This window comes from Brachyistius frenatus, unplaced genomic scaffold, assembly GCF_029030835.1.
Source record: "Brachyistius frenatus isolate BFR_SWC_R1_liver_20210118 unplaced genomic scaffold, ASM2903083v1 Contig_20, whole genome shotgun sequence".
NCBI lineage: Eukaryota > Metazoa > Chordata > Actinopteri > Embiotocidae > Brachyistius > Brachyistius frenatus.
In genome coordinates this window covers 3,369,705-3,387,751 of record NW_027210619.1, presented here as the reverse complement: position 1 = coordinate 3,387,751, position 18,047 = coordinate 3,369,705, and the positions used below count along the sequence as shown (strand labels likewise).

Here is an 18,047-nt window from a genome sequence, read left to right as displayed (position 1 = left end):
TCCACTTCTACTTTGTAGTTTGAGCTAAATTCTGTTGCAGTAATATTTTAATCCTAAATTATGGTTTGAGAAATTATGAATGATGTTGCATTTATTTTTAAGTCAGCGGGAGGGTCCAAAGCACATATAGTAGTCAAATATCAGGTTCAGGCTCCCTGCCAACTCCAGTACTTTCCAGACAGTTCTGTTTTACATATACACATTTAAAGCAGAATGTGATGTATTATCTTTTGAAAGACACAAACATTTGCCGCACATTCTTTTATTCACACCACAGCCTCTCTGCTGCAGATGAACGATCTAGCGTTCAGTGGTTTACTGAAGGGCAGAACAGAGGTGCAATTAACAGGGTGACTCATTGTGCTGCACCTGAGATAAATCTGTAATATCCTTTGTAACAACATTCCCTCACAGGGAGGGTGAGAGCCACATACAAACGTAACAAACAGGCACACAGGGTGAGGCCAAGCCACATTCTCACACCAGACCAGAGACCAAAGATGCTGCTTCAGTTATTAAATTGATGATGTGGCTTTTATTAGGATCCAGCTGAGGTCATTAGCAACTCAATCAACACACACAGAACAACTGCAGGTCATACTGCCTCAGATGTGGTTGTGACACAAGGGCTGATATAAAGTTGTTGAGCAGCAGGATTATGCCTACTGATACCTTATGTCCAAAAACATTTGACCAGATTTGACCTGTGATGAAAACTGCATGTAAAAAAGTAGCAAAGTTGTTTGTGATCATGACAACCTGAAACACAGGATCAATACTGCCACAAGAGCTATGACTGTAGATTTGTCTCCTTCTAGTGGGCAGATAGAGACTACAATCCAGCCTCAACCTCTTCTGCACTGAGTCACTTTTCACTTTCAATTCACTCTGTTCAGGAAGTGTTTTTAAAATCACAAATGCTGCAAATGTTTTTCATGTAAAAATGGATATCTGACATAATAAATACAGTACGGAAGTCAGCATTTACATTGCCTGCTCTGTCAGCATATTAATTACAATATCTATTTACATTTTGGACAAACTTGAAAGTGAAGTGCCTTCACTTCATCTGTGCTTTTTGCGTGGAGATCAATTCTTCAACAGTCGCTGTCAGAAACACAGTTTGGGCATCAACACGGACGCAGTGAAGATGAAATCACATAAAACTTAAACATAACCCCAAAGCAAATCAGATAATCATTTACAGAAACATATTGATCATGCAGGCAGCACCAGTCACATCTGTAGCTTGTCTGTAAAGCATGTGCGGGAGTCCACTAACAGTTTCAGTTCGATGAATATAAAGAAACATTTTTCTAAAATAACAATTAAGCAAATATAATGATTGCCTTTATGCAAATATATATATTTATAACTGCTAAATGAGCAATGCAAATATACAAATGTTGTTTCCCTTTGGGACTTCGCTTGTTTGTCTGACGATGATGTCACAGGGGTTAAGCGTCAAAGTCTCAGAGCTCCGTCATCAGGAGGGCTCTTAGGATCTTCTCTCTGTTCAACCTAATTTCTTCTCCGCTACAGACACATAACAAACATACAAGCTTCTGGTTAAAACAAGCTTAAATTGTGCCTCTTTTGATGAAATTTGTATTTCTGCAACCATTAATAAAACATACAGGGCATCATGAAATCATTTTTACAACATAAACTCTGCATTATAAAGGCGCAGAGCAGTAACTACAAATAAAAGTCAATAAGTTAACATACATAAGTTGTAAAGCCTTTCTTGAATGTTTTTTTAGGCTGGTGATAAATCATTATCACAGATTCGACATAAAACCGTAAAAGAACCTTTGAATACTGCACTTCTTGTGAGCTAAAAAGGGACAGGGAATACATACAAAATGTGTTCCTGTGTCTCTTTATTTAGTTTTCTTGACCATTTGGCTAATGAGCAAGTTACATAATCTAATGAAAAACATGTATGTGATATAAAGGCAGCTGAACCAAAACAAATCATGTGAATTTCACAGTAGTCAGAGGCTGCATAGATGGCAATTAGCTTACTCTGCTAAACTAAGCTAGTTTTAGCAGGACCTCTTAGCAGTTTATGTTTTTTTTGCCACCATAATAATAACATTTTGCTGCTGTCGTATTTATGGAGTATTGCAAATTCAATATAAGACGGTTAAATTGATTTGTCAGATAAGAAAAAAGGAAAATGCGAGTATCTCAACAGCCAGCCTCAATTAGCTTAAGTCATAAATAAACAGTCTTAGCAAATTTGGATGCTTCTCCCATTAGACGTTTCTACGGCATCATGATTTTATATGATAAAACAAACATTTGCCAGTTAATATGCATCTAAGAGGTTTGGTAAGCACTGATTTAATCTATTTATTGTATTCTATGAACTGGTCATATATTTAATATAGCCTATGTTCAACAGCTGTCAAATAAATGTCAATTTAAAAGTGCAATATTGCCTTTTAAAATTGTAAAGTAGCGTAAAAGTAAAGTGACTCAAAAATGTTTCTTCAGATTTGAGCAAATACATTTCATGACTTTCCACCACTGTGGATAACGTGTCCACCCGAGCACAGGGGAGGTTTTATTACCTGTCGTTATGGGCAGCAAGGTAAGGGACCAGGTGAGGAATGGAGCTACGGTTGTAAGAAGGGGAGAGGTGGGGGGAAGGTGAAGGAGAGGGACAGCACGGACTACCCAGCTCCAGTGCTGGCATTTTATCCACCTGCAATACACATCAGTGCACACACACACACACACACACACACACACACACACACACACACACACACACACACACACACACACACACACACACACACACACACACATAGAAATTCCTCCATTTACTTTACAGATAATACAGAGAGGCGGAATTAACCCCCCCATAGGTGGAGTGCAGTGCACCACACAACTATACATTCTTAAGGGTTTTTAGGGCGTGTGTGTGTAGGTGTGCGAGGGTGTGTGTTACCTGCGGGTATATGGACGGCTGTATCTGTTTGTCCAACGAGCTGCTCGAGCCTGACTTTGCGGCACTCTGAGAGGACATGGCTGCAAGTGCTTCTGGGAGATTGTCCTCATCTTCGTGGTTACTGATGAGCAACAAATTGAGAGACTGAATGGCTTACATGACCTGCAGACTGTTCTGAACAGAATGTCATTGTCGGGGAGCAGAGATAGCAGGACTGTTTGCTTCAAGTGCTCAGAGGAGTGTTCATTTCAGACGGGCAATTTCCCACTCATAGACATCCAAGAGCTTGCTGAGAGCGCTGGCCTTCAACAATAACCAAAGGTGATGTGTACTCACAAGCTGAACTGTCGGATCAGCCGTTTCCTGCGGCTGGTGCTGGGGTTGGCTTTTGGCTGCAGACTCTCTGGCGTTGGGTTGCGGTCTTGCCGATGGGTTGTCTTGTCAGCAGCCAAACTGGATGCAGCTGAGTCTTGGGACGAGCTCTGATACCTGAAGACCAGAGCCATTACAATGGTGGGGGTAAGTCATGGTATGAAGAAATATGAGTAAACATGAAGAAGAGATGAGGTACTGACCTGTCATTGAGGGTCTCATTTGAGTTCCTCCCTGTGGGCGTTGTTGGGGCCTCCTTCTTTGTTGTGGATGAGAAAAGGAGATAATGCTGTTAGCTACACTAACAAGTACACAAGATGGAGGTTTAATGCTTAGAGAGAGGTGAGATTGGGTACTGACCCTGAAAGCTGCCTCCATCTGGGCCTTGAGGATGTTACATTTGAGGTGGTCTGGCAGCATCGCTGGAGAAGCAGGAGGATGCAGAGACTTTTCAGACAATTGCTTCTCCTCTCCCTGCCAGGAGAATGAGCAGAAAGGTGAGGAGAGAAATGTCATTGTGTGAGTAGGACAGGAAAACAGCATGAGGGAAACGTGTCTGACCTTGTTGTCGATGTTGATGTGCAGCGAGGGCCAGGGAGGAGAGTCACTGTCTGACTCCAGAGCCTTGAGCAGAGACTGAGAGATGTCCAACTCATCCGCAGGGCAGGGAGGAGCTCTGCGTTCTGATTGACACAAAGTTTAATGAGAAAATAAGCAATACAGGCTACATTTAGAACAGACATGCTGTTTATAGACAACGCAGCGAGTGGGCTTGACGTGGGAGGGATTGGAAAGTGGAGTCTGTGTCTAAATACTTGATTGCTTAAATGCATTACATCAGATTCGAGAGATGTTTTAGATCCCCACTTAAATGTCTGGAGATACTTCACAATATAAACAATACCAATAAAAAATTGCAAAGAAACAGAGAGTAAATACTTATTATTATTATTGACCATATTTGCAACTTCTGCCACTGCAATGGCGGGCCACAGAATCACATTTGAGGTAAAAAAAAAAAAGTATTTAAAAGCCATATTAATCACATTCAAAAATTGCACCAAAAATTGTTGAAACAAAACATTTTGTAAAAATGCAATTTTTGTGCAATTTTTGGATAAACAGTTAGCATGAAATCTTTTTACATTTCTTTGGAGTGTAAAATAGCAAAACTGTCCAAATCACATGAGGAATCTCCTGAAGCTTGTGTTTCTGTTGCTTTTCTGAATGATGCATCACAACTGATTAAAGATACAGCAAATGCAAAAACTTAAGGAGACATATTTTTGTCTTTTTTGTGAACGAAGAGCAAAAATAAATGCACACAACTGGTTTACATGCAGTTTTTGGGGTTGTAAATCAAACTCCATTCACCTCCATTGAAATGCAATAAAAACTTTAGACTCGGAGGACAATATTTTAAAACATTGGTGCCTTTTTGAAATTTGGGTGAACTAAACCTTAAAATAAAACCAAAAAAAACCCCAGTGCAGACAAACATGCAGTACTGAGCATGAAAAAGAGCATCAGTGTGGAGTCTGGACATATCGCATTGTTTTGAAGCACTTCTTCCGGCTGACAGTACTCACTGTTCTTGGTGTGTGTGTGGCAGAGCGTGTCCTGGCTGTGTGTGTGGCGACGGTGATGGTGGTGGATCTGGCTAGAATACGAATTCTCGTTCTCTTCAACACTGAACTGATGGTCTGAAGCAGGACCACTCAGCGGGAAACTGAGGATGCACACATGCAATCAAAAGGAACCAAACCCCCAACAAAATGACACTCAAATATGAAAAGTTATTCATCAATTTTCATCTAACCTTTAATTCTTTAAAGCTCATGACTAATGTAGATGCTGAATAAGACAGTATACGATGTCATTTTTAAAACAATTAATCAAAACTCTTTTGCAGTTTTTGCATTTCTCACTCATAAACAATTTATTGTTTTAGAAGCAATATGGCAACATCCTTAAAGGCAAAATGTGATTCGAGTAAACATCAAAAGTAAAAGGTGACACACTACAACAGCAAAGCATTGGCCACATCTTCTGTAAACACTTGGTTGATTTAGCAAATCCATAACCTGATACAACATTAATGTAATGTTCATTCAAAAACCTCATTTTGAAAGCACAACACCGCACATGTAAGACACTACTTCATGTTTCTACTTCACACTGAACTACACACTAAACAGAAATCCTAATCCCTAAACCAGCATGCAGTAGGTGCAGGAGTGGAACCCTCAATCCTGCTGAGAATTACCTCATTCAGCACACACTCACTTTGTCACTTTAACAAAAGTGATTTTGGAATAATTTAGCTGTCACAAGATTTCTAAAACATGAAGGAAAATGTAATCTTCAAGGCAGATTTTGCAGTAAACACAGGGATTAAAACACCAACCGTGATTACATTAAAATATCCACAAGCACAGCAAGGCACACAAACCTATTAAGCCTGGTCCATATCTTTATTTTGTTGTGACTTTTAGTTTAAGTTAGAGTTAGGTATTTTTTTTATTATTATTATTTTCTTATTTCAGCTCGGGGGATCATCATGTTTTAACCATAGACTGTTTGAACATTTTGACCAGTTAGGTATTAACGAGGTATAATGTTATGCATCTTGTTGGTCTATAACTTGAGTCTTGTTTTCTGGCCTAAATTTGTTTATATTTTGGCAAACTGCCACCATTAAAAGTATGCAGCATTACCTAAAAGTACTTCCTGTTTGCAATGGCCCATGAATGTGCAAAAAACTATCACTGAATTATTTTGACTTTAAGAAAAACTGAAAATTGTCATGATTCTCAAGGAAGTCCTGAATTTGTCTGGAGCATGATTTTACAATGTTTCTGAATAGATTCATGCATAGATTTATTAATGATGAACATTGAAGATGACGATATCTTTATAATCTGAAAATCACACTAAATCTAAAAAATAGTTATGACCTGTAGGAGGAGTAAATTGCAACAATCGGGTATGCTGAGGGTTTTTAAGTCACCTTAACTGCCTCTATGAGCTGATAAACTGTTGATGATAAACAGGCCAAATCACCAGGCTAAACAACAATAATTAAGCTCCCCCTGCTTTTAAAACATATAGATACACCTGTCCCTTTCACCTCACACAGTATCTTTGCACCACTTCTCCCTCCAAGTGCCCCCTCCAATGTTTGAAACCTCTGACGAGTTCCTTTGCAGTTTTTTGGGTCATTTTAAGAAAGTAGACAATGAAACACATGACGGGATGGGACAAATAAATGGATGAGGATGATGGAGACGAATCCATCTCCAGAGCTTCTCTCTTTGGGGCACCAGTCTGCGTGAGTCTCGGTGGCTGAGTTTTTAAAACAGAGTCCCAGGTTAAACAGAGGTCAAACTGCGGTCATGACCTTGTCCCTGTAAACCAAACTGATGGATCCTGGAGAGATGCTGCTGGTTCGCTCCGGGACGGGAGGGCAACTGGACACGGGACTCATGGCCTCAAAAGAAGGCCTGAACATGACACGTAAATGAAGAATCACACACGCACACACACACACACACACACACACACACACACACACACACACACACACACACACACACACACACACACACACACACACACACACACACACACACACACACACACACACACACACACACACACACACACACACACACACACACACACACACACACAAGCATAGAGATAGAGAAGACACAGACAGACAAACAGGCATATGAGGTGTATGAATGACATGAAGTGTGATGAAAAACAGATTGTGGGAGATGACAGAGTCGATTTCTTAAAGCAAATTCCCAATCATCTTCTCAGTGGTCAGTTTTCTTACCTGTGTGACGGCGTGTGTCCAGAGGGCTGCAGGTAAACTGGGGGTGTGAGCACAGGGTGGGGCGGATGCCACGGCTCATGACCCATGGGAATGTTGTGTTGGTACTGGAAGGAAAGAGAGGATTGAAGAGATGCTGAAATTAAATGTTGCTACAAGGACAAAGCCAGATCAGTTGCTGGTGTGTGTGTGTGTGTGTGTGTGTGTGTGTGTGTGTGTGTGTGTGTGTGTGTGTGTGTGTGTGTGTGTGTGTGTGTGTGTGTGTGTGTGTGTGTGTGTGTGTGTGTGTGTGTGTGTGTGTGTGTGTGTATGTGTGTGCGTATGAAAGTGGGTTATCTGAGGTCACTCACCGGATGTAGGCTGGGATCGGGGCTGGCGTGGGAGCTGGAAAAGAACTTCAATAATCACTGACAGCAGATTTGCACAATGATAGATTTTACAGCAGAGCCAAATACATTATTCTGGTGTATGTACTATACAAACAAATACATTTAAAGTGAGAAAAATGAGGAAAAACCTACAAAGTGACAACCATTTTATCTCTCTTCCCTTTGGAAAGGGGATATTTTGGTGTTTAGTCAGGCTGTTATCTGGATTAAGGTCAAGGTTATGGGATAAGTAATAAATGTAATAGCTGGAATGTCCTCATAAATATATCAATGTGAATTCATTTTTCATTATTCTTCATATTGGTGTGTCTGTGAGTGTCATTTTCACCTGATATGTGGAGGCTTGGCTGGAGAAATAGAAACTGAAAGATAGATATAACGTCAGTTAGCAAAGAGATAGAGAGAGATCAAAAACAGCACAGCACGTCTGTCGTTTTATCTTAATTTATCTGCACTTTTTAAAAAGAGCAATAAAGTGTTTTTCAGTCCACACTCTTTCCAGACTCTCCTGCTCCGCTTTACCAGCGCTTGACTCAGAGTTCATTTATATTCAAGGGCGGAATGACAAATCCGATTCCAATAAATAAAAGGTGTTTGGACGTCAACATCGACAGTCCTAAGGTAAATACATGCATTTAATCATTTATGTAAAGTGAGGTAGAGGCTTGTTTGGCTTCTGAAGCCATTGTAGCTCACAGACAGACGGAATTATGGGGGAGTGAAGAGTACAGCAGGTGCTTTTGACAAAGTAGAAAGTTGACGCTAAAGTCTAATAACCTGGAGTTTTGATCACTTTCTTTTAAAAAGAACCAAGCTGTCTGATGTCCGACACTGTTAGAGAACAACCTCTGGGAAGCTGACAGCTTTACAGCCTGCAGCACTTTCTTTCAACAGTAATTCTATACAGCAAATTAAATGATACAAAACATAATGAACCAAAACAGTACGTGACCTTTATGATACCACGCAGAAGTGAAAAAAGACGTAACAGGATGTTGTGAGTCATCCATGTTTTGTATGTGCTGATAAGACTCACCTTTGCTCAGTGACTGTGTGCGGGAGGGGTACCGCTTGCTCGGCCTTCTCTCAAATGTACTGGCTCTCCTCAGTCTGCCTCCATGTGTAGCCTGATACTCCGTCTTACCACTGAGATAAAAGGTAAATAGGTAAATAGTGAAAAACATTATTACAAAAATGTTAAAGTGCAACAAAGCTGCCATCTGAATGAGCTTAAGGGTTTTAAAAAGGCAATTTTTTTGAAACATTTGTTTACACTTCACTAAATGAGGCTTAAACACAACAAAATTCATCCTCACTTTTAAGGATTTATTGGAATTAGAGGTTTTAAGTTTTGACAGCTGCTGTTTTGCCGCCATCAGGAAAACTCTTAACATAGTTTAGTGAGCTCCATTGTCACTGAGGCTGAATATCTAACTAAAGTTTGGTAGTATAGACTATAATAAAGACTAGATTATATGTAACATTGTAATTTAATATAAAACCGTGATTTGAGGATTTAAACCATGCATTAATCTCAATCAGACCCGTTTTGCATTTCTTTTTAACTGGTGATAAATAGTAAACAATAAAGAGACACTGGTGTGCTTAAGATATTGGATTACCTTAAACACATGTTCCTGTTTTTACTTCCACCACCTGTAACATGAGTTTTTATCCACTGACTTCAGAGGAAAACCCACTGTGCCTTTCACACTGCTTTCACTCAGCTGCTCCAACAAATGACAGGAAGTGCCCTTCAAGTGTGAGAATTTGCTTTGACCATCTCTGATAATAGTCACAAGAAAACAAACAATATGAAGGGAATATCTCAGTCGCCATAGGAACAGATCCATGTAACCATAGATACACTGTAACCATAGATACAAAGGCTCTGCTTTATGTGACACATGATTCCCCATGTGCTAGTAACAAGTGGTGGCCACAACTACCTGAGTGAGCCAACTTGTGTGATCCCTCTTCAGTGCAGAGACAGCAGTCAGTGAGACACTGTGCTGACAGTAAAGTACAGGTGTGAGTCCGTCTCTGTGCTCTACCTGAATCTGAAGCGAGACCCGAGGCGGGTGAAGTCGCTGCGGTTGGTCTTGCCTGTGGTTGGCTGCCGTAGCCGAAAGAAAGCGTGGCTCTCTACGGCACACTTCCACAGGTGTTTACAGATCTTGGAGCTGGCCAGCTGAAACACAAACGTGTGCTCTTGCTCCCGACCCTTCACAGTCACAAAACAACCAGACACTGTTAATTTGCCTCACAGCTGATTGCATGGAGACATTTGTATGTGGGAATGTATTTGCCTGCAGAATATGAGGACACAAACCTGATCATCGTCTTCCACCACCGCCAACGTGAGTCGACTCTTTTTGAAGTCCAGTTGAGTGATTTTGGGCCTGAATAATACAGCAGAACAACAAAATCACACACTCTGTATTTTTGCCTGAAGAGTGAGATGATGAGAGCGGTACTTTGGCCATAGTTTGATCTAATAGCACCTTCAAGAGTGATTTTGGTTTTCGGGTCACGTCCCAAACCCATCCTGCCTCCAAGTCAATCATTCAATAATTAATCTACCCGAAAAGACCTGCTCTCAATCAATCAAATGTTAGTAGTTTTGTTATTCTAATAATCAGTTAATCTATTGATTATGTTTTTTGATTGACTGATAAATCATTTACAACATGAAATGTCAAAAAAACAAAATAATAACTATCACAGCTTTCCTGAGACTCAAGTGACATTTCCAAGTTTCATGTTTTGTTGAAATTAGTCCAAAATCACTCAATCTTTAATTTAATATGATATAATACTTTAAAAATTGTTTTGTAAATCGTAAATGTTTGTAGTCTTTACACTAATTCTTCATAAAAATTACAATAAATATAAAACAGTTGCCAATTCATTTTTTCTGTTGATCACTGAATCAATTACCTACCAAGAGTTTCAGCTGTAATTTATATACACAACAGCTGTTACAAACCTGGAAAAATCAGGCACCAGGAAATGTAATGCGTCACCATGACAATCAATAACTGAGTGTTGTTGTCGTTAGTGGATATATGACAGAAAAAAATATGATATTTTAATTAGGACATTCTGATGTTTTGTGCTAATGTCTGTTGTTTGAGTCACGAGTTTGAAAATGGAATATAGGTCTGTAGTTTATGTAAATGTCTTATTTTATAATGTGTAAAATGGACAAATATTGGGACTCACTAGATTAGAGATGCATTCAAAATACCTACCAAAAGAAGAGCCCAATTTTATTGGAGCCTTCAAATACCAAGATGCCAGTAGGCGTGAGACCCAGTGCATATTCCCCTCCATCTCTGCCCTGCAGACACAACATATACACATTTACTCCTCTAACACACCTGCAACGTAGTGACATATGTAGAGTAATAATTGTGTTTGTAAAATTCGCTCACACACCTTGACAAAGTGCATATCTACGCCGTAAAGTTCCAGCCACTTGCATTTGTTGAGAAAAGAAATCTCTGCTTGTGACGGACTCTTTCCCCTGTGGTTATAAAATAAGACACCATGTTGAGTTTTAGAACAAAAATATCACTCCTCCGTCACCTCAGCTCTGACAGTCTGTTGAGCAGCTCAGTCTGAAAAAGAAAACTATCAAAAATGACACTTGTTGCATGACCTCAACTGGTAATTGGTGTTTGCTCTAAGGCAACTACTCAGTGAGTAACCGTCCGGCTGCATCCCGGACTCAGCCTTGGTGTCGTGTAGAAGAATGACTGTGAACTCAGTCTGTCCTTGCGTGGCTCAGCCGGCCCAGTGAAGTGCAGCATATGTGTACGTAATCTAATCCGAGATGGGAGCAATCAGAGCGCGGCTGGGTTAAATACTGCCTGGAATCAATCAAGACCCTCCAGGGATTAATCCCATAATCCTTCACGCAGACCAGTGATAGCGAGGCCAGGGTGGAGGAGGAGAGCGCAGGGGGGCGGTGAAATTAGACGCCCTTGTCAGTGAAAATGCTGCTGCTGAAAGGCCACAGCAGAATGACTTCCTTTTCTGCTCTGTGTCGGCTTTTTGCCCCACTTGTTTCATCCAGTGAGGAGAGAAACTGGCTCAGGTCAAATTGCCGGCCACTGGACGCCGTCCAGTGAGGTGCTTTGAAACAGCAGAAGTATTGTAACAACTAGTCCAGATCACTGTGTAGAAATGTTTATGTGTCCTGGGTTGTAGTGCACAAGAAGGTCGCATTTTAGGATCAGTAATGTTCAGGATAAACACCTAATGTTCAGGATAAACCCAGATAAAACTCTGTGATTTCACTGATAACCTTTATTCTCACCTGAGGTCCAGCCATCTGCCAAAGATGTCCGCCTCCATGGTCTCACTCTGTTTGGGAGTGAAACGAAACTCTGACACAAGCTCAGGAGAGTGCTCCAAGGAATCGCAGTCTCCCATCTCACCTGGATATCGATACACACAAACACAATTCAAATACAGATGCATCAAACCAAGAAATTCAGGGATACAAATACGTATCAGGGGAGCAGGGACACAAACCACACAAGCAAAACAGTGACTAATGACTTCCCAAAAGTCTCAAATAAATCTAAAAGGTTACATGAAGCTTTGGAAAACTGTTGGTGCTTATGTGGTGTATAAAGGATCACTGGTGTTTTCCTTTAAAGAGTGAAAAATGTAACTATCTGTACATATATATGAACATAAGTGAGTACATGAAGTTGACTTACTTTGTAAACAATATGACGCCAGCTCTACTGACACATCGTATGGACATTTCAACCTGACAAGAAAAAGAGACACAAATGACGAGATGTTTTCAGTATGAGTGTTATGCTCATGATATCAAAACCTCTGTCCTACACATGGTGTGATGGGTACATGTTATCATGTGCCGGAGAGACATAAAAGTGGCTGAATGCCCAACACTGTGAGCCTCTGTGTGTGTGTGTGTGTGTGTGTGTGTGTGTGTGTGTGTGTGTGTGTGTGTGTGTGTGTGTGTGTGTGTGTGTGTGTGTGTGTGTGTGTGTGTGTGTGTGTGTGTGTGTCAAGGAGGAGAGGTGCAACCCTTTTGCTAAAATAAGCAGCCCTCTGCTGTTCTTGATCTTGAGCTTTATAATAGAGCTGGACTCTGGGGATCCGTGGCCCAGATAGAGGCAGGAGGAGGGAGAAGGGTAACACACTGTCTGAAGTGTGTGTTTGTGCAGGCGGGTTTGTGTTTGTTTGTAAAAAACGGACTCCGCTGTACAGAAGTCCCAGAAACTCCAGTGTAGGTGACCTATGTTTATGCTGTTACAGGTGAGTGTGTTTCCTTCATGTTTAATGCTGCTGATGAGATCCGCACGTCCTCACAAATGAAGAGAAGGCACCTGAAAATGACTCGTGAGGAATTTTTTTTAAATATTTTCTGTAGCTGCTCCTCCCTCTTCCCAATTTTTAGCAGTGTCAATCTTCTCATATACCTCTCAAAAACACAGCAAATAATTTCCCAAAATGTTGAACTACTCCTTTAAATGTGTAGCAAAACAATACTGTTTATGTATGTACTCCAGATGTAATGTTGCCGTGTGTGTGACTGAGTTTCTGGGTACATAAACAGTGACAGAGAAACTTACTTGCCAGACAGAATGTCTTGTCGAAGCTGCAACACAAACAGATACCTGTTGATGAGACAAACAACAAAACAAATGAGTGAGAGATAACAATATAAATCAATTGATGTGTCACAGGCTTTTCCTCATATCTGACACATAATTTGTTTTAACAAGACTCTGTCCTTGATTTGAATCTGCCCACAGCAGCAGAGTAATTAGCCCTGCGTCCCCTTTGGCCCTCTACACAAGGCTCTAGAGAGAGGTGTGTGTGTGTGTGTGTGTGTGTGTGTGTGTGTGTGTGTGTGTGTGTGTGATTTTTACCTTGTAAATTCCTCACGCAGGTTGTTCGGCTCTGAAGAGTAAAATTTCACTCTGAAGAAGAGTCTGTATGGCTGACCGTCTAAAAGAAATATAGGCAGAGGGAAAAGTGTGAATAAAGACTGTGTGTGTGTGTGTGTGTGTGTGTGTGTGTGTGTGTGTGTGTGTGTGTGTGTGTGTGTGTGTGTGTGTGTGTGTGTGTGTGTGTGTGTGTGTGTGTGTGTGTGAGACAAAAAGAGCTTGAGGTGGAAAAGTAATTTATCGAAAATGTATTCAATCAAATAAAATCGTCTTATAGTTTATTTCATCTATTTAATCTCGTCCTTCCGCCGTTGTCTTTTCATCACGTCCATCCATCACGATCACAAGGTCAAAAATCTTTATCCATTCGTACTTGTCTTTCCCGTTTGCCTTAAAACATCAATCAGAGTGTCTTTCAGGCTCCACAGCAGCTACCACCCAGTGAATAAATGACCAGTGAAACACGTCATCCATCTCTCTTCCCCCTGCTGCACATTTCATTCCCCTTTTTACAAGGTAGAGCAAACAAGGGTAAGGCTCGTAATGCACATGCTAATCACCATGTCAACATTTGATAATGCTCCACCTGCTCCCCCACTTACCTGCTACCGTATACATATACTAAACACTGCACATTTTCCTGCACACAAGCAGTGCTAATTAGGAAAACAATCTGAGGCTGTCTGCACTTACCTCGGATCTGTTTCTTTATAAGCTTGGACATGTCCAGCCAGTGCTAAAAGAGAGACGAGAATAAGCAGGTGAGAATGACGTATATCAATTTGTGGTCCACAGTGATAGAAGTAAGAACTTGTGACTCACTGAGACTTGATCTGTGTCCATAAACTGCAACCCGAAGTAGTCTGTCTCAACCAGATCTATGTGATACATGATCTGGTCAAAGAGGTCCTGGCCTTTGGACTTGCTCTAGAACAGCAGAACACAAAGAAACTTATTTTTCACCTGTTTTGTATTTATCTCTTCTGCTCTTGTAACCTGATATGAGTCTTTAAAGGTGAGTCAGCAGTTTCACCACTGACAGATATCCCGGTAATTTGGGCATGAAAGTGGATTAGAAATAGATATGGTCTCCATGTCAGGAGTAGAATGACTTATAGTAGATGTGAAAGTGGCTGTTTGTGCGTGTGCATCTCGGTCAAAAGGAGAAGGACAACGGCCTCAGGGAAAGGCCCTTATTGAGGCCTTTGTCATAAACACGCAAACCACAAACACGAGTCAGTGCACTTAAACACAACATTTTTATCTTAAACTTTATTAAAACAGTTTACGAGTAGATGTGCCTCATATGACCCACATAAATCACAGTGGGTGTGTAGGAAGATAACAGCATTGTACAGTGGAGCCTGACAACCAGTCTAAACTTCCTGGTGAGTGTATGAATGTTAGCGGAAATCAGTGGTATTAACGGATTGGGGACAGGAAAGAAAATCGCTATTGCTCATTCTGCAGCATGTAGTTTAGAGAGGCTGATTGAAATCATAGCCTCTGTCACATGGGGGCATAAACACGATCAAACATTAGAAAAAATGTTCCTCACAAAGTCGCACACAGAGGCGAATATTTCACTCATCCAGCTTGAAGTGACAGCCTAATACACTTATATAGGTGAGTTTCAGCTCTGTTCTGTGCACCTGTATCAATGCCAATGGGAGAAGAAGAGAACATGAACAAACTTGTTCCAGCACACCTGTGACTAAGCCGCCAGCTTGACAAGCCGTGTGTCATTTTGAACTGTAATACCTCGGTAGAAGCTGTGGCTTTGTGTTATTGCTGTAATCTCCCTGCTGGACAAGAGGAGGAAGACTCTCTACCCCTGTTAACCCACAATACACCGGCCGTGAGCTTCACGACGCACGCACACAGCAGCAGCAGCAGCTTTGGTGACACACTCAACCTTCCAAACGAAAACATCTTATGAGGAGCCACTTACGCACACGTGCCCACACACTCGCTCATCATCCCACCTACCCCTCGCACGCTCGTAGCACTCTGTCTGTGACACAGAGTCCCCACAGTGGTAAATCAGATCAGGGAGTCAGGGAATAAGAGAGAGACAGAGGGAGATGGAGGGAGCACGGGAGGGAAAAAAAAAAAAAGAGAAGAAGGAGGAGGAGGCAGAGTGTGAAAGAGGAGGATGATGAGCAAGGGAGCACAGAGGGAGAAGATTACGAGGGAGGATGGTACTAGGAGGGCAGACAGGGAGAGAGCGGAGATTGGCTGAGGGTGATTATATACAGGCAAATAAGAGAAAAGAAAGGGAAGGGAAGATGCTGTAAACGAGCAAACAAGAGGAGGAGGCAGCGTCAGGTCTGTCTCAGAGTTCCCTGCAGTCAGAGCGAGGAAGCAATGTGATGAACTTGCTGATCATAACACCATCTGGAGCTGCACCTCTCACTGCACTGGAAGAGACATACTCACGCACACACTGGTATTATATAGGCCACTATGATATTACAGAAAGGGAAACTTTGGAAACTTATCTGTGCTGAACTCCAAACTTGTATTATCGCTCAGTCTGTTGATGCTATTGTTTATATTATTTGGTGCCAAAAACAATAACCTCAAATCCCAAAAGAACATCTTTAAGTTGCTCTTTGACATTAGAAATTCTACTGTCTTCATATTTGAGAAGCTGAATCCAGTAAGTTTAGGACAGGTAATCAAAAATCTACTGATCAATTAATCAATGAGGCCAGACGTTTGAGCCCTATTTGAACTGCATGCCTGCTAAATAAATGGAGAAATAAAAAGCTGTCACTTGAACACTTTCACTAACCAGAGTTGGTTTCAATTAAACATTCATTATGATAAAGTTAAGTTGTCCCGATTCACTATATTTTGAATTGAAAAGGTTGAAACAGAAAGCTACCCTGATCCCAGACTAAATAAACTCCAACATATTAAATTTCAGGGCAGCAGGAGACCAGCAGGAAGACCCACAAGGACTCCACTGTGTCCCCGGGCCACACTTTGACCCCCACTGATCTGGGCTACACCTTGTCCTGCTGCTTGTTCTCCGTTTACACACTCCCGCCGGCCAGTGTAAACAACACACTCACAGACAAATCCACGTTGACATCCGAGCCGTCCAGCAGCAGGACGCGGCAGGTGATGGTGGTCCTCGCCGTCCCGGCCGCTGGTATGTGAACCGAGGCTCCCCCGGTGACCACGGCGGGCGCGTGGACGACCTGCTGCTGGTGGGCCAGGAGCAGGGGATTCCCGACCACCCCTCCTGCTCCACCACCTCCCCCTCCCCCTTTACCGTCCCGCTCGTCCCTCTCTCTCGTCTGGAGGCGGCTCCGGGAGCGGCGGCTGAACGTCCGGCGCAGAAAGCCCATCATCTTCCTGATCCACAAAGCGAGGAGGTCCGTGCCGTGTCCGTAAAAAGTGCCCCACACAACAGTCGCGTCAGCCGGGGTCCTGCTTCGGCTGCCACCGCCTCCTCCTCCTCGTCCTCCCCGGGGCGAGGAGTCACTTAGCAGGCACAGAGGAGACTTCAGGGCTGCCGATCAGTCCTCGGGCTGGATGTCGGCAGCAGCGGGGGACTCCAGTCGCATACTAATGAAACTAACACAGATCGACCACTGAGGCGCCAACCAGTTGATTTCCAATCATTTCTGTCCGGTGTGAAGGGCAGGACTGTGTCACGGAAATCCAAGCAGCCCTCCTCCTCCCCCTGTCCTGTCCTCTCCCGTGCACCTGCCTCCTGCTTTGCTCGCTGTTGTGCACCGACTCTAAAATCCCGGAGAAATCCCGTCAACGCTCCGCAGTGGGAACCCTGAGTCACACGGTGCCGACAAGGGAGGAGGGGAGTCTTATCACCTCTGGACCCGACCGGACCCCGGCGGTTGTTGTTTCCTATTCACACCGGCCAACAGAAACTAGTTTACCCCACAGGTGAAAGTCAACCAGTGAAACTGGACAAACAGCATGATCTGCGCCTGCGTAAAAACACAGCGCAGAACAAACTTCTGTTCCTGCCGACTGGCCGACCCATCAGCGTCAGTGAACCAGCGCCACCTGTCTGTCTTTTGCCCGCCTGGGCCGGGAATACATTAGAGCAGATCATTACTGGTTCCCAAGGTGGGGTCCTGGGAGCCCATGCGGTCGTTAAAAGGTTTCCAAAAGGTCTGCAGTAGGATGATGATGATATATATCCCTATTCTTCAGGGTCCTACTTTAATACTTAGATACCAATCAAACGCTACATGCACTACATCTTTCATAGAATACAGTTTAGTTCAGAGCTTTACAGGTGACAAATTTAGATTAAGACAATAGCCTATAATGCAATGATGCACACAAGAAAAAATAAAGTAAAGAACGAGTGATTCTCTCCCAAACCACTTCTATCATAACTTTTATCTAATCTACTTCATTTTTCATATATTGATTTATTTATTTATTACTAATCAATTGTATATTTTTTTTATACATTCCCAAATGCAAAGTCCCAAAAATAATCTTCACGAAACCAAGGATAAAAACTCTGGCAGACAAATACTCTGTTTTTTTTTTTTTTTTTC

General features: G+C 42.1%; 1 protein-coding gene across 2 annotated transcripts; it reads right to left on the bottom strand.

The window, feature by feature from the left end:
* Positions 1-512: 512 nt before the first annotated feature.
* epb41l4b (erythrocyte membrane protein band 4.1 like 4B) lies at positions 513-17,485 on the bottom strand. 2 transcript variants are annotated; one of them, XM_069696039.1, is made up of 23 exons: positions 16,581-17,485; positions 14,323-14,427; positions 14,194-14,236; positions 13,483-13,561; positions 13,183-13,227; positions 12,298-12,350; positions 11,889-12,009; positions 11,006-11,093; positions 10,819-10,907; positions 9,897-9,966; positions 9,619-9,788; positions 8,601-8,710; positions 7,893-7,926; positions 7,526-7,559; positions 7,179-7,282; positions 4,924-5,063; positions 3,896-4,017; positions 3,695-3,808; positions 3,538-3,593; positions 3,299-3,451; positions 2,963-3,083; positions 2,580-2,713; positions 513-1,536 (listed from the first exon to the last, which is right to left on the bottom strand). In XM_069696039.1, exons 1-23 carry the CDS (start codon positions 16,860-16,862, stop codon positions 1,473-1,475), a joined length of 2,331 nt encoding a protein of 776 aa, XP_069552140.1. In that variant the 5' UTR covers positions 16,863-17,485; the 3' UTR covers positions 513-1,472. The 2 variants fall into 2 exon arrangements, with proteins under 2 accessions (XP_069552140.1, XP_069552141.1); XM_069696040.1 differs by having other exon boundaries at positions 3,538-3,590.
* Positions 17,486-18,047: the final 562 nt, after the last annotated feature.